This window comes from Canis aureus, chromosome 12 (genome assembly GCF_053574225.1).
Source record: "Canis aureus isolate CA01 chromosome 12, VMU_Caureus_v.1.0, whole genome shotgun sequence".
Taxonomy (NCBI): domain Eukaryota; kingdom Metazoa; phylum Chordata; class Mammalia; order Carnivora; family Canidae; genus Canis; species Canis aureus.
In genome coordinates, this window is record NC_135622.1 from 5138091 (window position 1) to 5164743 (window position 26653).

The 26653-nt window shown below is 40.5% G+C and overlaps 2 protein-coding genes across 6 annotated transcripts in view; one reads left to right on the forward strand and one right to left on the reverse strand.

Annotated features, from left to right (window-relative positions):
* LOC144280412 (uncharacterized) overlaps window positions 1-26653 on the forward strand; it is a 204584-nt gene that overhangs the window by 34111 nt on the left and 143820 nt on the right. The window lies entirely within an intron of this gene.
* PRPF3 (pre-mRNA processing factor 3) lies at window positions 39-24838 on the reverse strand. 3 transcript variants are annotated; one of them, XM_077842403.1, is made up of 16 exons: window positions 24406-24838; window positions 20835-21024; window positions 19923-20053; window positions 17784-17930; window positions 13295-13378; window positions 12885-13105; window positions 11751-12057; window positions 10748-10914; window positions 9903-9982; window positions 7212-7355; window positions 6207-6306; window positions 5921-6034; window positions 4729-4847; window positions 4364-4447; window positions 3243-3304; window positions 39-395 (listed from the first exon to the last, which is right to left on the reverse strand). In XM_077842403.1, exons 2-16 carry the CDS (start codon window positions 20977-20979, stop codon window positions 249-251), a joined length of 2052 nt encoding a protein of 683 aa, XP_077698529.1. In that variant the 5' UTR covers window positions 20980-21024; window positions 24406-24838; the 3' UTR covers window positions 39-248. The 3 variants fall into 3 exon arrangements, with proteins under 3 accessions (XP_077698529.1, XP_077698530.1, XP_077698531.1); XM_077842404.1 differs by lacking the exon at window positions 24406-24838 and adding an exon at window positions 23846-24101; XM_077842405.1 differs by lacking the exons at window positions 20835-21024; window positions 24406-24838 and adding an exon at window positions 18565-18660 and having other exon boundaries at window positions 19923-20058.

Sequence of the window (26653 nt, forward strand, 5' to 3'; positions counted from 1 at the left end):
TCCAATACCTATAAGTGTGTGAAAAATATCATACCAACTTTAAAAATAACTCTTTAATCATATGCACATAAGGGGAATAAAGGGTAGCACCAGGCTGACTGGGGAAGGGACTAAGGTGTTTTTCCTTTGTCCCAATGTCAGCTTGGCACAGTTCTGAGATCACACACACAAGTGGGACTGGGCTGGGAAGTAGAATAAGAGGACTGAAGAGACAAAGGCAGGAGGGGAGGCAAGGGCTCACAGTAGTCTCAGTCGGTAGACTCCAACACAGATTCACTCAGCGCAAGGTCCCAGTAGTGTTCAGCCCCATGCTTTTTGAAGTGTTCTCGAGCCATGTTCTCTGTAGGGCACTGTTTGAACTTCATTTCCCCAAAGCTCCGGTCTTTGGCTGTACCCTGGGAAAGAGACAAAATCTGTAATAAACATGCTGTAAATTTATAAAAAATATTTTAAGTAATCTCTGTACTCAGTGTGGGGCTCCAACCTACAACCCCAAGATTGAGAGCTGTAGGCTCCAACTACTGAGCCAGCCAGGGCCCTAAAACACTGCAATTAAAAAAAATTATTTATTCATGAGAGATGGGGGGGGGGGGGCAGAGACATAGGCAGAGGGAGAAGCAGGATCCCTGTGGGGAGTCCTATGCAGGACTTGATCCTGGGACTTGATCCCCAGACTCTGGGATCACGACCGGAGCCGAAGGCAAACGCTCAACTGCTGAGCCACCCAGGCGTCCCAACACTGCAATTTCTAATCTAAATCAGATATAGCTAACTCTTTCAGCAGGGAGTCTGCTTCTCTCCCTCTTCCTCTGCCCCTCCCCTTGCGTGCATGCACACACACACAGACCGACTCTCTCAAACAAATAAATGAATCTTTATTATTTTTAAAGATTTTATTTATTTGACAGAACATGTATGCACAACTTGGGGGGAGGGGCAGAGGGAAAGGGAGAAACGGACTCTCCGTGTCCCACAAACAGCTCCATTCTAGGACCCTGCGATCATGACCAGAGCCAAAGGCAGATACTTAACTGACTGAGCCACCCAGGCAACTCTTAAATAAATGAATCTGTATAACCTAATAACATTTTCATAGCAATATGCCTAGTTGAGCATGAGTTTATGGTAAAAGCTATTTAAACCTCCACTCCCTTAGATGTTCGCGTGAGTCTTCATGAATTTATTGGCAAAAAGGTTTCAGGTCTTTTTTTTAACCAAATGGAGGATGAGGAATTCTGTGCTCTGATATCTGGGTAAAATGGGATGAATACTGGCCCACCAGGCACCTCTAGGCCTAGATTTGAGCCTTTAAGGAGAGAGAACTGGAGGCTGAAAGGACTCTTTCCACAAGACTCAGTGAGGTCCTGTATGCAAGCAGAAGGCTGTGGGGCCCACTGACCAAGAACAGTATAAGGGTGAGCTAAAGAGGGGAATGGGAGCAGTGAGGGAGGTACCTGAAGAAAATTACAATAGAAAAATATACAGTACTGGGTGTAACCACGTTCTCACCAAAGGTACCAGCAGCAACGGCAGTCATGAAGTATACCTCAAGAGGCTTTCAGGGATCAAATTCCAATAAGCTAGAGTAGAACCTGGCTTATTTCTGAACCTGAGATACAATTTCTATGGATTCTTACAGATAAATGGAAGAGAAATTGGAAGAGATGTAGGGGTTGGGTTCTTAAATATGCAGGTGGGGTATTATGGTTATTATGGCCTAATTTGTATGCATAAATTAGAGGAATCTGGGATAAGACAAAAGGATACATGAAGAACAGAAACAATTGCCTATAAAGAGTGGTCTTAAAGAATCAGAGAATTGGAAGGGGACAATTTCAGTTAAGTGCTTTTCTGTGTTATTAGAACTTTATATTTTTTAAGATTTATTTATTTATTTATTCATGAGAGACACAGAGAGAGGCGGAGACACAGGCAGAGGGAGAAGCAGGCTCCATGCAGGGAGCCCGATGTGGGACTCAATCCCAGAACTGGGACCACACCCTGAGCCAAAGGCAGATGCGCAACCACTGAGCCATCCAGGCGTCCCTAGAATTTATTTTAATAAACATTCACCACTTTTAAATAATGTAATACTTTTATAATAAAGAACTAGTACTAAACATCAGTACTTTTTAAAAAAAGGATATATATGTACTCAACATAAAAGAATAAAATGAAAACATTAAATCAACATAAAGGTACAAAATATTTACAATGTAAAAAAATGTATTTTGGAGTGGGAATAAAAGAATTACTGCAAAACATCAGGATAAGAATATAATTAATTAAGAAAGAAAAAAATTTTAAAGGTTTTATTTATTTATTCATGAGAGAGACACAGAGAGAGGCAGAGGCACAGGCAGAGGGAAAAGCAGGCTCCTCGTGAGGAGCCTGATGGGGTACTTGATCCCAGGACCCTGGGATCACACCCTGAGCCAAAGACATACGCTCAACCGCTGAGCCACCCAGGCGCCCCAAGAAAGAAATTTTTAATGCTTCCTGGAAAAAAACAGGATGGTATTTTATGCTTCACAAACAATGAACAATCCTTAATTCACATATTGGCCTGAATAAGCCTATTCATTAATTCATTCTTCAGAACTAATACTGATTCACTAAGATTTCAGGGATGAGGGGAACTAATACTGATTCACTAAGATTTCAGGGGTGAGGGAACTGTATAACCATAAACAAGCTCCATTTTACAGAGCACTATTACATAGTAATCTAATCCTGCTCTCAGAAAAAACTGACAAAGAGAAAAGAATATCCACATTTTGTAGATAAAACAACAGTAATTGATGTTAAGTGTCTTGCCAAGTTAAAGAGCTAGTGAGTGGTAACGCCCAGACTCCCAACTTCATATTGTTAAGTCTAGTACTTCTTTCATTATATCCAGACCAAAACAAAACAAAACAAAATCTCACAATGATTCATTTCCCTCTTTCCACGTCTCATATCCATGACTGTGAAATAAACGAGTTGGTAGAGAATTTGTATTCTTTCCACCAGTTTTTCATACTCTTCCCCAGATGACATATCCTATATACTCATCAATTTCACTAAAATATAATCAGGAAGAATCTGCTGCCAAACATTTACCATGGGTTCCAAAAAGAAACATGAATTACTTAAGGAATCAGTAATTGCATAGTTGTACCATCCCACTGCTCACTAGAATGGTATAAACAACCAGGAATTAGCTAACAGTCTGCTTCGGTGTTTAACAAAAAATCACCTACCTCCCAGACTAGTACACATTTGTTGGTTTTCTTCACAGCTTCCTCATCAGATTCCTCATCATCTGGAAAAGACAATATAGCTAAATCTTGCTCTAGACTTACACTAGAGACCAAGGTTTAGGTTCTAAACAAAGAGTATTCAAGGCTACCCCAATTCTTTTAAATGTTCCTTTGCCATATATCAGAATCAAATGTCTTGTATTATCTTTATTTCCCCCAAATTAGACTGAAAGCTTCAAACTCAACATTTACTGAGCACTACAATATATCAAGAGCTGCATCAGGTACTGGGAATAAGGAGATAAATAAAACACAAGCAATTAACAAGTTTTTATTGTTAATAAAAAGTTGTCCTAAGCACTTTGAGAGAGCAAGGCTTCAGATGCCAACATGACAGCATCCCTTATCAAGGACTTTCTAATCTAATGAAGGACAGATAAACCAAATGAAAATATCTTAGAAACCTTGCAAAGCAAAAGAAAATATAGATCAGTTTAAAACTGTCCTTTAAGTAGGGCACAAAAATAAAGACAAAAAACATAAGAGGGTCTGCAAAGTTAGGTAAAATTAAGAAAAGTAAGGTAAGCACATATTGCTAAAGCAGGGCTTCAAAGAAGGTAAGAATGAATATTGATAGAAGAATAACAGGAGGGTATCAAATATATACATGTATTTTATATTTTTTATTTTATATCTATATAAAGTTGGGCTAAAGAAAAGTGTGTGTGTATATATATATATATCTGTATATATATTTTTTGCCTTTAAAAAACTTTTAAAAACTTCTTTAAAAATAGTATAATATAGACAATGCACATATAAATGCATAGCCTGCTAAATTTCACAAACTAAATATATGCCCATAACCTGTGTAAATATAGGCAGACAGTGAAACCAGCTAATAGAAAGGCCTTAAAGGTCGGGCAGAAGAATAACTAACCCTCACACATATCATCACATAATAAAAACTCTATGAATGTCTACTATGTTCATAGTCCAAACAGGTCTTTCTAAAATTCCTCCACAATATGTAGTGTGATCAAGTTTCAGTGGGAGGGAATAGATGAATGGACAGAGTACCATCCCCACCTCCCACTTAATCCCCTCTAACCCCCATTCACCATCTCCCTTTGTGTTAGATGTCTGTTCATCCCACTTTATCCGATGCAGCATAAGACGCTTAAATTTCTTCTGGGCCTTGGGGCCTGGAAACAGAGAAGGAGAATTTTGCCAGAATGGTGGAAGATGATGAAGTAGAAAGAACCTCTGAGCTCATTTGTTACTCAGACCCTAAGGTGGTAGTTGCAATCTTGGAAACCACATTTTAGGTTCTTCTACTCCAATAAACACAGAAACAGAAACCCAGGACGTTATACCTAGGCGTGGCTCTAAAACACTTATCTTCTCCTCCTTTTCCCCACCATTCTATTCACTTCAAGGCCTAGGGTTGTGTGGGGACAGTCTCCCTCAGTTTTTTCGGACTCACCCCCTTCCACTACTACCACGTTGACATCCTTGTGCAGTACAACCACCCCTGTCAGGTACAGTTGCCCAGCATTGGCCTCAATCTTGAACTTCTTGGCTGGATTGCTCAAATTTCGAACTCTGGAGAAGGGAAAGTTTAATTATGGCTTTTGTTTTAGCATCAGTAGCTGCCTGAATGGAATGGCAAATAAACAGATGTTCCACAATGGTTTTCTCTCTACAAACAACAGCCTCTGGAGTAAGCACGTACACTAACGCTTGAAAGAAAGGCAGAATCAGTAAGTCTTGAAGTAACTCCACTGTCTTATACTTCAAAGACCAGTATTGTACACACACACAACAAATAGCAGGTAATCAAAATTTACTCTAAGAAAGAAGAGGTATTACCACTATCCAAAAGTACTTGCAAGCTAATTGTTCTTGACAGTGTAATGATCAACAAATTCTTTGCCTTCTAGATGCTTATAATGTCAAGTTACCAGAATGCTATGCATGGAAAATTTCTAGAATTTTCTAGAATTACAAAAAATTGTTAGTAGCAATTATCTACAGTAAGCAGTAAGGGATCAGAGAGCAAGAAGGGGACTTTTTTCAGTAAAGGCCTTCTATACTGTTATATTAAAAAAATTCTTAAATATTCATTACTTTGTAATAATGTATCACTTTCATAATAAAGAACTAGTTATTAAACAAGAGCACTTTTAAAAAATGGAAGGTACACATGTACTCAACATAAAAATAAAATGAAGACATTAAATCAACAAGAAGGTAGAAAATATTTACAATGTGCAAAATGTATTTTGTAGTGGGAATAAAAGGATTACTACATTACATGAGAATAAGAATATAGTTACTGAAGAAAGAAACTTTTGATGCTTCCTGAAGAAATAGATTATATTTTATTTCACATAGAGAATGATCCTTAGTTCATATGTTGGTCTCACCAGGTATATTCATTCATTCATTCATTCATTCATTCTTCAGAACTAGTACTGGTTCACTGAGAAGCTCTCAGAGATAGAACAGTAAGTCTTTAACCCTCCCTCATTATAAAAGATTTACTAGCTCCTGATTCATGTTGAGGTCACAGAAGAGAGTAGGGACTGATGTTAGACCACAGTGATTCTGCCTCAAGCACTTGGAAAAGTTTTTGGTATTTCTAAGGCAAAGGCTGGCCCAGTTTGGACACCTACCTATATACAGATATGTGTACCCCCTGTGAAATGTCTTCTTTAAGCTTTTTAATTTTCTTGACCTTTCTCTGTTCTGCTGTAAGTTTTCGGGCAGCGTTGGCCTCTTCATGCGCTCTGTCGTGACAGGAAGGACATCCACAAGTGAGAAAGGCATTGAAGATCAGAGGCAAAGCTGAGGGAAAGAGAGAGCAACAGAGGACTCTCCCCTCCCTCCAAATATGGATCCCCTCAGAAGAGTCTGGGAAAGGTACTTGCCCGGGTTTCCACCCAATCCCATGGCACTTACTTCTGTCTTTTTGCCATCTGAGCTCTGACATGGGCTTCTACCTTCGTGGGGTCTTGAACAGCCTCTGTTCCTAATACTCGCATTAAATTTGAAATTCTCACTGCAAGTGGAGAGAGGATAGAAAACAATGAATTCTCCAGCTGGGATAACTTGTCACCTTTTCTCAATCAATTCAACTATTTACCTATTTCAAATCTCTGCTCCAAGTTTATTTCCTCCAAAAACCCCTACACCTTGAAAAGCCCATCCAATTAACTCAGTATTTGTGGAAGGTCACACAATCTATACAGTTGGTATACATTTATTTACACTGCTTGAAAATTTATGATAGATAAGGAACTTTAATTTCGTTGGTATTTTTCACTCTGATCACAGCATTTTTTTTTTTAATAAAGATTTTTATTTATTTATGAGAGACTCACAGAAAGAGAGGCAGAGACACAGGCAGAGGGAGAAGCAGGCTCCATGCAGGGAGCCAGATGTGGGACTTGATCCCAGGTCTCCAGCCCATTAGAGGATCAGGCCCTGGGCTGAAGGCAGCGCTAAACCACTGAGCCACCTGGGCTGCCCCTGATCACAGCATTTAATAAAAGATCCTACACATAACAGTGCTCACTCAAATATTACTGAGTGATAATGGAAACTACAGGAGTGAAGGTTTCTTTCAACAGTATTTTCATTTTTCAAATATTAAGAGTTATGTACAAAACACTCTATGCAAACACTGTAACTACTATCTTCATGAATTTCAAGACCATTACTCTTCCAGGAAGATCGGTGTTATATATTTTTACACTTTACAAATAAACCTTAAATGACCTCTACACCGAATATGTTGACCTGTCTTAACAAGATTGTAGAAAATTTAGAATAGGAAGAAAAAAATCAATGAATGATTCAGAGAAAACAAAAAGCACCCAAATACAGAGAGATATAAAAGTTCCTCTAGAAATACAGGGATAAACAAATGTACCACCCTTTCTTCTTTGCCTCCAAGATACGTACCTTTGGGTTCTGGAGGAGGCATCAGGCCCAGCCTGACTTTCTCTTGTAGTTCCTTCTGTGCTTCCCTCCTTGTTTGCCTTCGAAGTTTCTTCTGTTCCTTCTTGGTAAGATATACCCCCAGAGTAACTGGTGTGTCATTGTCAACTGCCAGGTAGAGAAATGAAAGTATAAAAGCAAGAAGCCCATTAGAGGAAGGTAGGTGACAATCAATCACTCACATTAAAAGAAATTTGCTATTTTTAAGTTGGATAATGGTAGTATGTTACATTTTTTAAAAGCATCCTTATCTTTCATAAGTGTTCTAACTTGTTTTTTCTTGAAGCAGGTGAACGCTTTAATCAACTGAAAAGTAGCAAATACAGAAAACAAAATTAGAGCTGCTCTAGTTGCTCTGCATGAGTATTTGGGTTAGGTGGGGCCAAGATGAAATTTATAATTTTGGAGTTACAGGAAAATCCTCTGGACTCCCAAAGCAGTTTATTTAATTTTCTTAAATTTTATTTATTATTATTATTTTTTAAAAGTTTATTTAAGTAATCTCTACACTCAAAGTGGGGCTTGAACTCGCAACCCTGAGATCAAGAGTCTCATGCTCTTTTGATTTGAGGCAGCCAGGTGTGTTCTCAATCTTTTAGTAATATTTTTTAAAGATTTGTTTATTTAGCGATGTGGCTCAGTGGCTCAGTGGTTAAGCTTCTGCCTTCAGCTCAGAGCGTGATCCTCGAGTCCTGGGATCGAGTCCCACATCGGGCTCCCCGTGTGGAGCCTGCTTCTCTCTCTGCCTGTGTCTCTGCCTCTTTCTGTGTCTCACATGAATAAATAAATAAAATCTTAAAAAAAATTGTTAATTTATTTTATAGAGAAAGATCCTGCACACATGCTAGTAGGGGGAGGGGTAGAGGGAGAGAATCTCAAGCAGACTCCCCATTGAGCCTGTAGGGCTCCCCTCGATCTCATGATTCTGAGATCATGACCTGAGGTGAAATCAAGAATTAGACACTCAACTGAGTTGCCCAGGCACCACTCACTTTTTAAAACAAACAAAATCCCCCATGTTCTTCTAATAATTCACAATGATGACAACTAAGTATACTCTGATTAACTAATATTGAATGATTATCATACATTGTAACACCTCAAGGTCTTTTTTTTTTTTTAGTATTTTTTTAAATTTTTATTTATTTATGATAGTCACAGAGAGAGAGAGGCAGAGACACAGGCAGAGGGAGCAGCAGGCTCCATGCACCGGGAGCCCGACATGGGATTCGATCCCGGGTCTCCAGGATCGCGCCCTGGGCCAAAGGCAGGCGTTAAACCGCTGCGCCACCCAGGGATCCCACACCTCAAGGTCTTAATCTATTTTTCCAAATTTACTAATTGAAATATTATCTCTTCTATTCATCCCAAATCTGATCAAAGTGTAAAAATCTTTTATGACCTACATAACTCTTGAAGAAGGTATAACAGTTAATATTATCTCTACTTATGAGAAAGTTCTGTGTGCTAAGTGATTTACCCAAGGGATTCAGCTAGTTAAAAACACAGCCACAACTAAAACCTTTCTCTTTTGAGTGAGCCAATAGGTTTTTGCTAAAAAAATGATAGAGAGAAAGGCTAAAGACAAAGATGACTGAAAAAGAGCAGGTATTTAGTAAAAGTATACAAGACTGGAGTTGGGAGTCAGAGATAAGAATGTTTTTTATTTTTCTTAAAATAGGTTCCATGCCCAGTGTGGATCCCAATGTGGTGCTTAAACCCATGACCCTGGGCAGCCCGGGGTGGCTCAGCGGTTTAGCGCCACCTTCAGCCCAGGGTGTGATCCTGGAGACCTGGGATCGAGTCCCACATCGGGCTCCCTGCATGGAACCTGCTTCTCCCTCTGCCAGTGTCTCTGCCTCTCTCTCTCTCTCTCTGTGTCTCTTATAAATAAACAAATAAACAAATCTTTAAAAATAAAAAATAAGGGCAGCCCTGGTGGCACAGTGGTTTGGCGCCTCCTGCGGCCTGGGGTGTGATCCTGGAAACCCGGGATCAAGTCCCGCATCGGGCTCCCTGCATGGGACCTGCTTCTCCCTCTGCCTGTGTTTCTGCCTCTCTCTGTCTATGAATAAATAAATAAAATCTTAAAAAAAAATAAAACATAAAAAATAAATAAATAAACCCATAACCCTGAGATGAAGACCTGAAATGAGATCAAGAGTCAGATGGTTAACTGACTGAGCCACTCAGCCACCCCAAGAATGTTTTTTAAAACCTAACTTGTAATATATATCAGTGAAACTATCTTTAGATTAAGCCTTAGTGCTCTAGAGCTACACTGTCCAATATTGTAGTCAATAGCCACATATTCTATCTATTTTTAAAGATTTCTTTACTTTAGAGACAGGAGAGAGAGAGAGAAAACACATCAGACAGAGGGAGAGAGAAGAATCTTAAGCAGGCTCCATACCTAGCAGAGCTCAATCCCACAACCCTAAGATCATGATACATACACTATTTAAATTGAAATTAATTAAAATTGAATACAATTTAAAATTCAGTCTTTCAGTTTTATTAGCGCAACCCAATTTTCAAGAGCTCAAGTCACTAGTAGATAGTGGCTACTATATGGACAGCACAGGTAGAGAACATGTCCATTATCACATGAAGTTCTATTTAACTAGAACCTTAGTTGAGTAATCTACACATTACCTGGAGGGTTGAGTTGGGCTGGATGTTCAACAAGATTTGTGATTCCAAAATAATCTTCTCTCTTGGGATTTTCCTCTGTACTAAAATTGGAGGAAAAAGGGAAAACAAGATATGTGGGTAGAGACAATTCCAAGAGAGGGAGTCTCAGAAACACAATGAAAAAATGCACTCTTCACAATGCATTCTAGTAGTTTTTAGTGTTTGCATATCTACAACATGTAATTATATTACACATAATTTTTAAGATGAGAAAACTGGGTCCCACTAAGGTTGGACATACTCTCCACACTAGTCATTCTCAACCTTTTTCCTACCCTAACATCCCTGATGGATGTAAAATTCTCTAACAAATAACAAGAACTCCCTGGGACAGTGGTTGACAAAAGAAGGGAAAGGAGAAAGGCTGAGACACGGTCTCTTAAAGCCATGTATCAGAATTATAGAACAGATATAATTAAAGCTCTCCAAATGTTTCTTAACCATTCTCTCCTGAATCAATTATCCTTCCTCTTGTTCTAGGAACAGATCTTTAAGAAATGTAAAAATCTATTATAAGTAGCAAAAAAAAAAAAAAAAAAAAAAAAAAAATCATTAAGAAAACAAATAATTATGTATAACAAAACCAAGTACAAAATTTACATCCTTTCCCTTTTAGATTTGTGCCTATTCCTTCCTCTGTTAACCCCCAAAACTAAAGAAACCTATACAACATATTCTTCACCAATACATAAGCCTGTGTATGGTTACCTATTTCCTCAGGATTTTAAGATTTTACTTAATGCATGAGTATCATCTCTCCCAATAAAATTCTAGCCTTATTAAAAAATATTAACTAACAAACTCACAGGTCAAAGCCATTGGGGATGATATAAGAGTCCCACCACTCAATTTCAGGGATATCTCCTTCCTTTAGCTCTTTTTTAGGAGCAATGAGGGCCAGCCTAGTTGAAGTATGGATGCCTGTTTTTCGAGCTGCCTGTGAGATCTCTGCCTGCAGCTTCTCCAGTTGAGCCTAAAGACAAGATAAACCAAGATGCGAAGATAAACCAGAGTCACAGAAAACAAGGACATGAAAGAATCCCAAATTTTAAAGCACCCTCGTTGAACTGTTTATGTCTAATGCAAAGAATTCATAATTTCTGAAAACTCTGAAGAGCCATTCTACTTTATTTTATCCTTAGTTGATTTACATGCAACTACCCTCATCACCACCTTTCACCTGTAGCAAAATACAAAAATTGGCATTTTATGAAAACCCCATTCTAAGAAGATAAAAACAAGAAGCAAAATTCACTGAATATATAGTCAGTTTAACTCTTCACGTGTGGAGTTATTTATCTGCAGTAAATGTTAAGACAGGCTAGCTTTCCTCAGTCACTCAGAGCATTTTGAATTATTTCCTTCCACTATTTTTTTTTTAAGATTTTATTTATTTATTCATGAGCAACACAATGAGATAGAGGCAGAGACATAGGCAGAGAGAAAAGCAGGCTCCATGTAAGGAGCCCAATGTGGGACTCGATCCCGGGACTCCAGGATCACGCCCTGGGCTGAAGGCAGGTGCTCAACTGCTGAGCCACCCAGGCATAACCTCCTTCCACTGTTTATAGGTGAATTTTCAAACTTTCCTTTTCACGTAAGTAGAATGTAATTAAGAAGACAAATCAGCTAAAAATCAAGTATTCCAGGAAAAAATGAAGTTTTTAAAAATTAGTCATTGCTTTATTACTTATGTATCTAACTGCCTAAAACTTAAGAGAATTGAATTGATACTATTTTAGGACTGTATTAAATTTCCTCTGTCCCCTAACTTCTTTGAAGTTCTAGGTTATATTCTAAACCAGATACCTTTGTCCGTAATCGTTGGGCAATCTTCTCAAATTTGCCCTTGTCATGGAATTTAAAAGTGCGTCTTTGGCGCTGAGAAGGGGCAATTGAAACTCGGGGGTCGAAAAAGGTGTTAGACTCCATGTCTTCTGAAGGCTTTTCTTTCAGCTGTTGTTTGAACTGCTCCCTTTTCACAGCACGAATGTTGGCCTTCAGAGTAGGCATGCGGTGTGTCAGCTCAATCTCCTTTCCTGTTGCATCTACAGTGCGACCTTGCTCGTCAAGAATCAGTGGTGTAGGTTTAGTTTGATCTTTTAACTCCACCTTCCTGAGAAATAGTGCACAAATAAATAAATGCCATATGGGACAATATAACAAACAAAAACAAACAAAACAAGCCGAATCCAACAAAGAGAATAGGTTACACAAGTCTAGGGAACATAAGCTCATCAGTGAATAGTAACACTCTGATTGAAAACATCAGACTAAATATTTGAGTACAGACTATAGTCTGATGAAATGAATTGAAATTACACTGACGAGAATTTGTAATTCTATTTCACTCCTGAATTTCTAAGTCAGACAGTATGCCAAATCAACTGTATATGCTAAAAATGGTTTATCATCTTTATCCAATTGTAGAGAACTCTCAGATCTGGTATCAACTCACTGTGGTTTAATGGATATAGCTCTGGAGTTAGGAACCAGGAGACCTGGTTCTATTCCTAGCTCCAACAATAGATGAATAATCTTAACCTCAGTTCTACCAATTGTAAAAAAAGATAAATTCTGCAACAAGGAAGCTAAAAGAATTCAATTAGTATTTATTTATTTATTATTTTATTTATTTACTCATGAGAGACAAAGAGACAGGCAGAGAGAGAAGCAGATTCTGCACAGGGAGCCCAATATGGGACTCAATCCCAGGACCTCGGGATCATGTCCTGAACTGAAGGCAGATGCTCAACCACTGAGCCTCTCAGGTGTCCCTCAACTGGTATTAAACATATGTAAGAAATATGAAACTGTAAGAAATGATGTAGGCTCCTTGAAAGAAGAGGATCAATAACATTCAAAGTTGTTGTTTTCACTTTCAAAAGTATTTATTGCTCCAGCTTCAGCAATAAAAAGGGGTTCCATGAAACAGATACTCACGGGGGAGCAATGCCCATGGCATGGAGATTAGCCAGGCCCACCATATTGGCATTACCAATGAGCCCTGGCTTCAGTGCCAGCTGGGCTTGGATGCGGGCTTGTAGTTCAGCTGCTTTCCTTGCCTTCTCAATGGCATCATTCATGAAAGTGGCAGCCTGGGAAGGCTGAATAGTGTTGCCAATTGGAAGTCGCTCTGGTTGAGAGGAAGAAGGAGTCTTCGGCTGTGAGATAGAGAAAAAGAAGTCAGAATCAGAAGAATCAGATAGGTCACTTACACACATATACACACAGACACACTCTGGTAGACTGTGGGGTGGAACGTGCAGTAACCTTCCAGACTCTCAAATGAGTGGATGGCAAGAAATGCTTTGCTACATAGTCTTCTTTTCAGAGTAACCTGGGCACAATACCTGAGGTGTAGGGGGGCTAATGAAGCTCAGCTGTTTTTTTCTCTCCTCAATTTGCCGTGTAGCTGCCTCCATCATCTGTTTGATCTGTGCTCGATGGGAGAAAAATTGCAAAACTGTTAACATCTCTTTTTTATTTCTCCTGCATAAGTTCCTAAATGCAAAAGGCTTTCAGGTCTAGAGAACTAAAAGTTTTCGAATGAACCCATCATATTCTGCTCGTACCACTGGCTAGAATATTTAGTAAAGATAAGCCTACTACACTGGGCATTGAAACTTTTCAACCCATCATTCTGTGGCAGGATTGGCACGTTAGGTAGTAACATAATTTGATGATTAAGACTCAGGTTAAGGGGTGCCTGGATAGTTCAGATGCTTAAGTGTCTGACTCATATTTTGGCTCAGGTCATGATCTCATCTCATGAATCAAGGGATGGAGCCCTACGTCGGCTTGGGATTCTCTCTCTCTCCCTCTTCCACCGTCCTTCTCCCACCTCTCTCAAAATAAAGAAATCTTTAAAACCAAAGAAAGGCTCAGGTTAAGAGAAACTTGAGCTTGAATTTTAACTCTCCCATTTATTGCTTATGTGACCTTTGACATGGTATTTAATCTCTAAAACTCCAACTGTCTAAAAAGGGTAAAAACAGTACCTACATTATACAGCTATTATGAGCATTCAAAACAGAATCCACACAAATTATCATACTTTTTGTTTTTAAGTTTATTTACTTACTGGAATTTCTACATCCAACATGGGGTTCATACTCAGGACCCTGAGATCAAGAATCATATGCTCTTCTGATTGAGCCAGCCAGGTGCCCCAAATTATCCTACTTTTTAAGAATTTCTGCTCTGGGTAACTGGAGACAACAAAGCAAAGACCTGCCTTTGTAAAACCCTTCTTTCAGAAGAATTTTAAAGTGTCAGGCTCCCAGCATGGAGCCTGCTTCTCTCTCTGCCTGTGTCTCTGCCTGTCTCTCTCTCTGTCTTTCATGAATAAATAAATAAAAAATCTTAAAAAAAAAAAAAAAGAATTCTAAAGAATATGACAATGACAAACTCTGAAAATACAATTAAGTAACTCTTGAATTTTCTAAAAAAGACACTGTTGTGTCAAGGTGCTTCAAGATTTTTTTTTAAAGATTTTACTTATTTAGGGCAGCCCCGGTGGCCCAGCGGTTTAGCACTGCTTTCAGCCCGGGGTGTGATCCTGGAAACCTGGGATTGAGTCTCACATTGGGCTCCCTGCATGGAGCCTGCTTCTCCCTCTGCCTGTCTCTCTGCCTCTCTCTCTCTCTCTGTGTCTGTCATAAATAAAATAAAATCTTTAAAAAAATATATTTTACTTATTTATTTGAAAAGAAACGGTGAGAGCATAAGCAGGGAGGCGGCAGAGAGGGAGAAGCAGATTTCCTGCTGAGCAAGGAGTCTGATGCCAGGCTTGATCCCAGAATCCTGGGATCATGACCTGAGCCAAAGGTAGAGGCTTAACCAACTGAATTACCCAGACGTCCCTCTATTTTTTAAAATTTACTTTAAATTATTTTCAAGATTTATTTAAGTCATCTCTACATCCAACTTGGGGCTCAAACTCACGACCTCAAGATCAAGAGTCACATGCTTTTTTCAATGAGCCAGTCAGGAACCCCTGTAAAATTTACTTTCTTAATATTTCTTTTGAGTAGTTCAAAATGCAAAAAAGTACAGTAGGGTATATTATTATTTCTTCCACCTCTATTCTCCATAAAGCACCAGTTATCAGTTTCTTTCCTTGCAGAACTATCATCTACAGATACAAATAAGCAAATTTAGGGATGCCTGGGTGGCTCAATTAGTTAGGAGTCTCTCTCTTTTTTTAAGTTATTCATTCATTCATTCATTTATAGTGGGCGTGCACGCACAAGCAGGCAGAGCAACAAGCAGAGGATGAGGTAGAACAAGCTCCCTGCCTAGCAGAGAGCCTGATGTGGGGCTTGATCTCAGGACCCTGAGATCATGACCTGATTTGCAGGCAGAGGCTAAAGCAACTGAGTCACCCAGGTGCCCCAAGAGTCCAACTCTAAATTTCAGTTCAGGTCATGATCTCAGGGCCAGGAGACTGAGCCCAGAGACAAGCAACGTGCTGGGTGACAGGAGATGCAATGGGCATGGAACCTAATTAAGATTCTCTCTCTCTCCCTTTGCCTCCCTCACCTTAAAAAAAAAAAAAAAAAATTCATTCACCATTCACCCACCGATATGCATATGTATATATTCTATTTCCCTTCCAGGAAATCTTAAATGGTTGAAGAAGTATTTACTGTTTATATGGTATCAAACCTGTTTGTTCCTTTTTTTATTCTATATATTTATTTATTTATTATTATTTTTTATTATTTTTTTATTTTTTTAAGTAATCGCTACACACAACTGGCTTGAACTCACAACCCCAAGATCAAGAGTTGTATGCTCCACTGACTGAGCTGCTCAGGTGCGCTAGTATCAAAATTGTTTTAAGAGAGCCCATTTTTAAAAATTAATTAATTTAGGGCAGCCCCAGGGGCCCAGTGGTTTAGCACCGCCTTCGGCCCAGAGCATGATCCTGGAGACCTGGGATCGAGTCCCACATCGGGCTCCCTGCATGGAGCCTGGTTCTCCCTCTGCCTGTGTCTCTGCCTGTCTCTCTCTCTGTATGTCTCATGACTAAATAAATAAAATATTTTTTAAAAATTTACTTTAATCTCTCTTTTTTTAAGAATTTTATTTATTTATTTGAGAGAGTATCACAGAGAGCACAAGTAGGGGGGATAGGCAGAGAGAGAGGGAGAAGCAGGCTCTCTGCTGAGCAGGGACCCCCATGCAGGGCTTGCTCCCAGGACCCGGAGATCATGACCTGAACCAAAGACAGATACTTTTTTTTTTTTTGAAGACAGATACTTAACCAACTGCACCACCCAGGCACCCCAAGAAAGTCCATTCTAAAAATATAGAAAATTCCTATTAAAAACAAAAACACAAAGTCGGGGCACCTGGGTAGCTGAATTGGTAGAGCGTCTGACTCTTGGTTTTGGCTCAGGGCATGATCTCAGGGTCCTGGGATGGAGCCCTGCACTGACCTCAGCAAAGTCCGCTTGGGATTCTCTCTCTCTCCCTCTGCCTTCCTCTCTCACTTGTGCATGCTCTCTAAATAAGTCACATCTTGGAGGATCCCTGGGTGGCTCAGCACTTTAGTACCCGCCTTCAGCCCAGGGCATGATCCTGGAGTCCTGTGGTTGGGTCCCACATCAGGCTCCCTGCATGGAGTCTGTTTCTCCCTCTGCCCGTGTCTCTGCCTCTCTCTCTGTGTCTCTCAATCACATATTTAAAAAAACAACAATTTTAAGTCAACTTAAAATTATTTTAGTGGGGGATCCCTGAGTGGTTCAGCAGTGTGGCGCCTGCCTTTGGCCCAGGGTGCGATCCTGGAATCCTGGGATCGAGTACCGCATTGGGCTCCCAGCACGGAGCCTGCTTCTCCCTCCTCCTGTATCTCTGCCTCTATCATAAAATAAATAAATAAATCCTTTTAAAAAATTATTAATAAAAAAATTATTTTAGTGGGTTATACTGTCTCTGCATTGTATTTAGAAATTCTCCTCTGCCATCAAGCTGAGTTCTGATTACTTCAACAATATTTTTTCTTTTTAAAGATTTTTATTTATTTATTCATGAGAGACACAAAGAGAGAGGCAGAGACACAGGCAGAGGGAGAAGCAAGCCCCATGCAGGGAGCCCAATGTGGGACTCGATCCCGGGTCTCCAGGATCACACCCTGGGCCAAAAGCAGGCGCCAAACCGCAGAGCCACCCAGGCGTCCCTACTTCAACAATTTTCTCAATGATCCAATGAGGTACACAACTGGCTAAATGATATGTGTAATACACCTTGTTTGCCACATAATAGGTACTCAGTAAATGCAATTTTTTTTTTTTTTATTTATGATAGTCATACAGAGAGAGAGAGAGAGAGAGAGAGGCAGAGACAGAGGCAGAGGGAGAAGCAGGCTCCACGCACAGGGAGCCCGACGTGGGATTCGATCCCGGGTCTCCAGGATCGCGCCCCGGGCCAAAGGCAGGCGCCAAACCGCTGCGCCACCCAGGGATCCCAGTAAATGCAATTTTTAAAAAAGATTTACTCATGACACATAGAGAGAAGCAGAGACATAAGCAGAGGGAGAAGCAGGTTCCCTGTGGGGAGCCCGATGCAGGCTTGATCCCAGGACCCTAGGATCACAACCTGAACTAAAGGCAGATTCTCAACCACTGAGCCACCCAGGTGCCTGAGTAAATGCAATTTCAATAGTCTTCATTGGAATACTCCTCGTTAAACTGAGAAATGACAAAACATAAAACAGGAAATAAAAGTTCCCGATGCTAAACACTAATTCAAATTAAGGTCACAATGAATCTGGACCCATGCATCTCTTGCTTCTTCAACTCATAAAATCACTGCTTTCAGTTCCTAATTACTCACCTGGAGCTTAGTCAGCATGCCAGGACTCTCTGAGGGAGGCCCAGGGATCACTTCAGGTTCCTCTTCCACCTCCTCAAAACGGGGTATCCGTCGCTTCTTTACTCCTGATGATTCCTTGGAGATCTCAGAGTCATCACCAAACACTTCCTAAGGAAACCCAAGACAAAATAAGAGTTGTCTCCCTGCCCACGGGACAAAGGAAGAATCATCCTAGTCCCTATCAGCATTTTGTGGCTTTTCCCAGAGGCCTCTAGACCCTCCACCAAATGGACCATCTCACCCAACTTCATCATTCTCCTACTCCAGTCAAGCAAATTTCATCTCCATGTCCTTATAAATGTTCCCATCTCAAAGTCTTTAGAAACGCTACTACCTACAGTTGTAATGATTTTCCCTCAACTTTTCATATCCCTGTTCCAAATCCTGCCTAAAACTCACCTCCTCCAGGAAGTTTTCCTCATTAATAATCTTATCCCACTCTGATCAAACTGTTGCTTCACATCCTCTTAGAATTTAAGACCTGGGTTCATACTACATAAAATTACATTGCTGATATTCTGCTTGCCAAGTGTTAAGACTTTCAATGTTAGTACTTTCTCCCAAATAGAGTCTAAGCTTTTCCAGGACAGGGGTTTTCTTTTTCTTCTTCAGTATTCCCCAGTAACACTTGTTCTCATTAAACAATGGGAACTCAAATATGTTGACTAATTTGCAAGGTGAATTTAACAGGACGAAGAGTGGCCAACTGGAAGGGACAATGGGAAAAAGCAAATGTACACACCGGTGGTAGGCTTTGGGTGACATCCCCTCTTCACTAGGAGGGCTCGTGTTTTGCAAGGACATATCCTCGGCCAGGGGCGAGCGCTTCCTGGAACTCCTACAGTTCAAGAAAAAGGACTCTCCCATAATATATTGTGTGGGGTGGGGACTTGAATGGACCAAAATGGGACCCATATCCCAAAGCTATCTAGATACCTCCTTCAAGAAACCATTTTTATTAATCCCACCCAATGTAGTCACTTCATTCACAGCATGCCTCAACACTTTCATAGCCACACACCCTATTATAGCATTAACTTCACTCCATAGATCTGTGTATATTGTGGATCAAGCATTCCTTCCCTAAACATAACAAAATTCAATGTCAGTCTGACTGTCTGGTCAACTCTAAAATTTACAAGAAACTGCTACTTAGATTTTATTTATAATTTGTGACTTTATTTTGTTGTGCCCTCCCCCCCCCCACAATTGCAAATTCCTTTAAGGCAAGACCTATTTCTCATTCCTCTGAACACCTTACAATGCTTTAAACACAAAAGGCACACAATTCTCTATTTCTCCTGGTTCCACAGCCTGGCCAGGGACCAGCAGACATTGCTTATTCACTCTTTGTGCCTCAGGAAAAGCAACAGGATAGCCAAGGTATCAAATGAACTTTGGAAGGTTTGGTGAGGGTCACAGAAAAGATATTTTTAATGGAAGAGACAGAAAAGATATAGAGAAATGAGCCTCTTGACGCTGCTAATAGAAAGAAAGCCTGACAAATTAGCAACTACCGAATAAAAAATGAAGGAGGTCAGATAGTAATGATGGTCTTTTTAAGTACTCCACTCATGGGGCCAGATGACCAGCAATATGCTATGCTATACAGCAAACGGTAAGCTCTCAAGACATACAGTAAATAATTTTTGTTAGGTATCCCATCTACAGGTCCATTGCAGAGAAACCTCTGAAAGGAACAACAGTGAGGTCTATAGCTGTGGAGTCACATTCTCAATCAATCTATTAGTTATCAAGTAATCCAAAGCATAAAACATTAAAGCAATCAATGTATAGGTAGTAGCAAAGGAGAGAGTGGAGGAGACAAAGGGAAACATAAGAACCAAAACCCTAACTGTACACGAAAAAGGACAAAGCTACCAATTGTTTCCTTGGAATATTTCAACCCATGAACTTAGGTGGTTTATCACCATGAGATGATGATAATACAAGTTCACCTCTCTCCTTTGACTTCTAAGTACCTCTCTTGAATATTATGTATTCTAATAGTGGATATCAAAGTGTAAGCCGGGTAAGCTCAGCAACTTTGTTACCATTCAAAACACTCCCAAGCTCATTAAATAGTTAACTGTAACCTACCTTTAGCTCTCGTTTTCTGCTCCTGTCACTGCTAGACTTGGAATGTCTAGAGCTTCGGCCTTCCTCCACAGCCTCAAACAGTTTGTCCACAAATCGGAGAGTAGAATCATCAAGAAAAGGTTTCAGATGGTCTGACAGGATAAAAAGAGGTGGTAGGGTTGAAAAAATAAAGAGTACTTAGTCCAATACTAGGCATATAGCAGATGCCAACACTGCAATTTTATCCCCAAGAGGGAGGGAAATGTTTTCGTTAGTTCTTTGTAGGATTCCCATAAATCCTTTTACATTGAAAGACTTTACCTTATGAGGTAAAAGTACAGTTAGAATTTTTTGCAGTAGGAAGTAGCATGGTCAGAGCAACCTATTCAGGTCGAGCATCAAAGTTTATGATGAATAATCACCCTAACTCTTCCCAAAGAGTAAGCTATAGGGGACTACCATAAACAAATTCTGCTTTCCTCAACTTTTTTGTTTTTTTCAGACTTCGATATATTCAGATGTCAGTTTGAATCTGAATATATCTATATGACTTTAGCATATTTCCTAAGTAAATATAACTTAGCCAGTTCAATACATTGGTCAAAGGAAGTCAGTATGAAATTCAAAGTAGATCACAAAGGGGTGCCTAGGCTGGCTCAGCTGGTAGCAGGCATCTTGCTCTTGGGGTCATGAGTTCAAGCCCCACATTGGGCGTAGAGTTTGCATTTAAAAAAAAAAAAAAAAGTCATGAATAGTATAAAAAATAAGAAAAAAAGCAAAATTCATCATTAGGCTATTTCCATTATTATTCAGGAGAAAATAAAATGTGGCCTGATCTTTTTCAGATACTTCCAATAGAGAATTTGGGGAAATTCAAATCAATATTTGTGGTCATGCTGTATGTTAAGCTCAAAGATTCATAAAAGGACATACCAGCTGCCTTCTTCTTGTCCATGCCCTTCCCCACACAGTTCAGTGCTGCTGTGACCACTGTGGGCTCTGAGAAACCCAGCACCCTCTTCACGGTCTTCTCTATCCATGGTTTCAGCTCATCCAGCTCCCTCTTAGACAGAGCCATTCTTCAGGAAAAGTATGGTAGCTCAAATCGGATTCGGTACTGCACCTAAAAAGAAACCAGGAAAAAGTTCTGTTAGAGGATAGGAAAAGACCATTCCAGGCAATATTTAGTACATCAAGAATGTCATCTCCACCCCTATTCTCAATCCTTAGGTGAGTTCTTGTACTTCATTTCAAGCCAAATACTTTTCCTAAAACCTATACTTCAAAGCAGAAAAAACTATGTTCTATTTGTAACCCTAACTCAGTAAGTATCAGTGGGTAAGTGAAATCTGTGGAATAAACAAGCAAACCCCGGGAATAACCCAGTCTGAGAAATGAGTTCTAGCTTCTTTTTTGATCCTATCATAACAAAGATTGGCAAACATACAACCTGAAAACAAGACTGAAAAAGCCTACCCAAAGACCAGCTTTTCTATTCCTCCTACTTCCAGGCAGGTATTCCTTAACCCAGCCTTGACCTGTAGGTTTCCTTTTTTTTCTTTTTTTTTTTTAACTTATTTATTTATGATAGAGAGAGAGAGAGAGAGAGAGAGAGGCAGAGACACAGGCAGAGGGAGAAGCAGGCTCCATGCACCGGGAGCCCGACGTGGGATTCGATCCCGGGTCTCCAGGATCGCGCCCTGGGCCAAAGGCAGGCGCCAAACCGCTGCACCACCCAGAGATCCCGGTTTCCCTTCTTTTTAGAGATGAAAAAAAAAAAAAAAAAGAAGGAGGGCTTATCCAGGTAAGCCATCCAATATTAAAGCTCTTAATCTGGACAGCCTAAGTGGCTCAGTGGTTTAGTGCTGCCTTCAGCCCAGGGCCTGATCCTGGAGACCCAAGATCAAGTCCCACATCAGGCTCCCTGCATGGAACCTGCTTCTCCCTGTGCCTGTATCTCTGCCCCCCGCCCCATGAATAAATAAATAAAATCTTTAAAAAAATAAAATAAAGCTCTTAATCTGGGGTGGCTGGGTGGCTCAGTGAGTCAAGCATACGACTCTTGATTTTCAGCTCAGGTCATGATCTTGGAGTTATGGGATTGAGATTCCTACACTGGGCTGCACACCTAGTGTGGAGCTTGGGATTCTCTTTCTCCCTCTCCCACTGGCCTTCCACCAGGTTATTTAAAAAAAAAAAAAAAAGGCTCATCATCCTGGGCACCTGGCTGGCTCAGTCAGTAGAGCATGCAACTCTCAATCCCAGGGTTGGGAGTTCAAGCCCCCGCATTGAGAGTGTGTTGAGCCTACTTCAAATAAATAATTTTTTTAAAAACAATAAAGTTCATAATACCTAAGAATGTTGTCACATTTCTCTGTAGTCATAGTCATCCCCGTGGAAATTCTGTACCCAGATCATTTTATGTTCTACGAGATCTCTATCAGTTGACTTCACAAAATTAATCCCTCAGCTCAGAAAAGAATACCCTCATTTTGGATGTGCTTTCTCTCCCTTTTCTTTCTTTCTTTTTTTTTTTTTAAGATTTATTTATTTGAGACACAGAGAGAGAGGCAGAGACATAGGCAGAGGGAGAAGCAGGCAGCCTGATGCAGAACTCAATCCCAGGACCGTGGAATCATGACCCGAGCCAAAGGCAGACACTCAACCACTAAGCCATCTAGGCACTCCTCTCTCCCTTTACATCTTTATTCCTTTCTTTTTAGCTTTTAGCTTAGCAGAGAAAACATTATCATAAAGAACTCTCTATAACAAATTTTAATTATTTACCCAAGTTAGCAATTCTTCAAAATTATTCATGTTTACATTTTGCTCTCCTAGTTAAACAGTAAAGCCTGGAATGCCTGGGTGGCTCAGTGATTGAGCGTCTGTGTTCAGCTCAGGGAGTGATCCCCCCCAGGTCTGGGGATCGAGTCTCACATTGGGGTCTCTGCGAGAAGGCTGCTTCTCCCTCTATGTCTCTGCTTATGTCTCTGTGTCTCTCATGAATAAATCTTAAAAAAAAAAAAAATAGCATAGCTCATGAGCAGAGAGAAAATGTTATTTCCCTGATTTTCTCACTAAGTGCCTAAAGCTAATAAACAGCACTGACCTCAATTTTCAAGCTAACTTCCTCACAGCAGTGCTACAAATCAGGGTCTCTGAGAGTCAATCTTTCAAGATTTTTTGTTTATTTTTTAAAGACTTTATTTGAGAGAGAGAGAACATATGAGCGGTGGGGAGAGGCAAAGGGAGAGGGAGAAGCTGAATCCGGACTTGATCCCAGGATGCTGGGATCATGACCTGAGCTGAAGGGAGATGCCAAATTGACTGAACCACCCAGGCACCCCTCAAGATATTTTAAGACATCTTTTTTCTCTTAAAAGATGGTCTAATTAACTTCTACTTTCTTGGCAGGTTTATTCTCTATAAGACCTGTTGCTAAACTGTGTATTTAATTTTGGTATAACCACTGGAAGCTAGTAGATTAACGTAATGAAAATAGGAGTGAAAGATTTTGTGTGCCTCAGGACATGTTATATGAATAATTCTATGGCAGCTCTACTCACCTCTCATGATATAGCAGTATAGTGTATAAATCAATACATATTAAATGTACGTTACTCAAAAGAAGCAGATTCAGACCCCAAAATGAGTGAAGAAAAGAGTTCACACTGAACATTTGAAATATCGAACTCTTATTTGGCAAGTAATTCCTCTGAGCCTCAGTTTACTTGTCGTACAAAATGAAGCCAATTGCCATATCTAAATAATCCTTAATCATTCAATAAACACTGCATAAGTACTAGGTCTCAAGCAGTGTACTGTGTGCTGAGGATACAAGTGAACAGACAATCCTCGCCTTAATGGGGCTTATATTCCACCAGAATTGAATCATGGGCTAGAAAGGGTAAGCAATTTGAAAATCCAAAGAACAAATCACGTACCGCTCTATCAGATGAAATGTGTGCTCAAGTACCATACTAACAAATGTATTCAACTTCAACCCAATCCTCTAGGAAATTAAACAGTCAGTGGGCAAAAATAAAAGTTTCAAACAGTAACTAGCTTTTTGTCACTAATCAAATGTTCGACAATAACTGCCTCGGGCGGGGCGGGGGTGGAAGTAGAGGAAGGCAGGATCTCTGAGCAGGTAGGAGAATCCAATCTTCTGAAAAATTTCCTTACTCCGTGTTCTTCCCTGCTACCCTGACTTTCCCCCCTGCAACTCCCATTCTTCTGTTTGCTATCTCCGACCGGTTCCCTACCCCACCCTGTTCTCCCCAAACTCCTCATCTTACAGCTAGTCTCCCCACCCCGTCCCCTTCCCGCCCCCGCCCTTTTCCTCCTCACAATCTCACTCCAACCCATTCTCCCTCAGAACCCTGTACTTCTCTCAGCTTCCTTCCCACTGAACGTTCCCGCCTCGGTCCTCCCCGTGGGCTGAGTCCCGGCCCTCGCTGCTCAGACAGGAGGATACCCTCAAAGGGCCCGGGGCACTACTCACCTCACAAACTTCAGCCTCTGAGACGGAGCCCGAACGTTACACCGGAACCGGAAACCCTCGGACCGCCCTACGGCCTGCCGTCGCTACCGCCACAGCTGCCGCCACGCCGCGGTCCCCCACATGTGACGGCGAAGGGCCGGGCCACCGATTTGCGCAGCCGTAGTAGCTACTTTCTCTGCGGCGGAGCGCATGCGTGCCAGGGCAGTAAAGTTTGCGCATGAAAGTTCCTGCGTCTTTGGGTTTCTCCAGCTAAATCTGGTAACTAGATTACTGCGAAGTTAATGTTGCCTGAAGCAGAAATTGGGCTTGCAGTACTCACAGTGTGAATAAATGCGCTAAAAGCGAGGCTTCGGGACGCCTGGGTGGCTCAGTGGTTGAGAGCCTGCCTTGGGCCCAGGGCGTGATCCTGGAGACCTGGGATCGAGGCCCACGTCGGGCTCCCTGCATGGAGCCTGCTTCTCCCTCTGCCTCTGTCTCCCCCCCCCCCCATGATTAAATAAATAAAAATCAAAAAAATTTTTTTATTTATTTATTTATTTTTTTAAAAAGCGAGGCTTCTGGGTTCGGGCTAAACTGAGCCTTTCTGGTAGGCAGTAAACCATCTTGAGAGGCGGCACCCCTTTAACCTTTTTCCCTTACTTAAGTGTAGTGTCAAAGACCACCAAGAAAAATGACTAACATAGGACGACTCCGAAGATAGCATGCCCTCCATCTGTGCCTTTTATGGTTTCATTCATTCATTGGCGTAATACTTATTGACTGCCTACTGCCATATGCCAGACATCCTCTGAAAACCGATATTGCTTAAACTAAGGACAGGGGCTTTAAAGTCAGACTGCCGAGATTTGTATTCTAGATCTCACGCGTTAGCTATGAAAGCAGGCAAATTACTGAAGCCCTGTTTCCTCGCCTGTTAAAAAAAATTCTCTTCACAGGGGCTGCTCTGAGGTCAACAATGACAGAATGAGGGTAATGCACTTAAAACAGTGCTTTTCATAGAGTTAAATAAGCTATATTACATATAATAGTCAATTGCCTATTTAGTCTGTAACACATCTTAAGTTTACACGATGATGAAAACTAAACTCATGATTTCACACCGCATCCGCCCTGCCAAAATACCAGCTCCAAGTCTTCATTCTCAGTTAAGAGCAACTGTATTACAGTTTCGGCAGGCCAATAATCTTGGAATCATCCTGGACTCCTGTGTTCTGTTGGTCCTGCTTTCAAATACATACAGAACCCACTTGTTTCTCACCACCTCCACTACTCTCATTTTTATGTTTCGACTATTTTAGGAGCCTCCTGCTTCCAGTCTGTCCCCCTTTTGTCTCATAATGTAGGTTAATAAGCAAATTATCTAGTACTAGAAAGGCAGCTATTATAGTGACCATGTAAACACCTCAGAAAGGTCGTTATGTCCTTGCTTAAAACCATTTCTTGGCTCTTCATACAATTCAGAGTAAAATGTGCCACTCTATTACCTCTGTGATTTCAACCTACCACCACTCTTTCCCTCACTCATTCAACTCCAGAATCGTAATCCCTTTTACTCCTTGAACATGCCAAGGATAATTTCACCTCAAGGTCTTTGGATTTGACGTTCTCTACATGGATTGCTCTTTATCCAAGTATAGGATTTGCTTCCTCCATCCCCTTCAAATTTTTATTCAAATATGACTTCAGTGAAGCCTTTCCGATCACCCTGTTAAATTCTGAAGCCTGTTTGGCACTCTCAATTCCCCTTATATTTCTTTTTTCCATAGAACTTCGTACCACCTACCATATCAGTACTAGTTTATTTATGCTTACTGCTTATCATTTGACTCCCTCTGCTAGAATATAAACTCCTTAAAGAGAGGAATCATTGTCATTGATATATCCTAAATGCCTACAGAAGCACCTGGCACAATTAAACAAGTATCTGTTGAAGTAAAGAATGAATATTTTTTGGCAGCAGATCTTGCAGGCCTCAGAACCTGCTGAAGTCTGTTTTTCACCTAAAGAAAAAGGCCTAAGGCATTTTGTTTCACATTGTCTTTATATCTCCAGGACCTAGGATAGTACCAAATAAAATTAAAAGGCTCAAAAAATGATGAAACAGTAAGACTTGCCAGAACTTGTTTTCTCATTCTATCAGTAAGCCTGCATTTTTCCTTTTCTTCAAAATAAGGCTCTAAACCCTTTAAACCACTGCTTCTGAAAAGCACATATGTGGGCAAAGTATAATTTGGAAAAAACACATCCA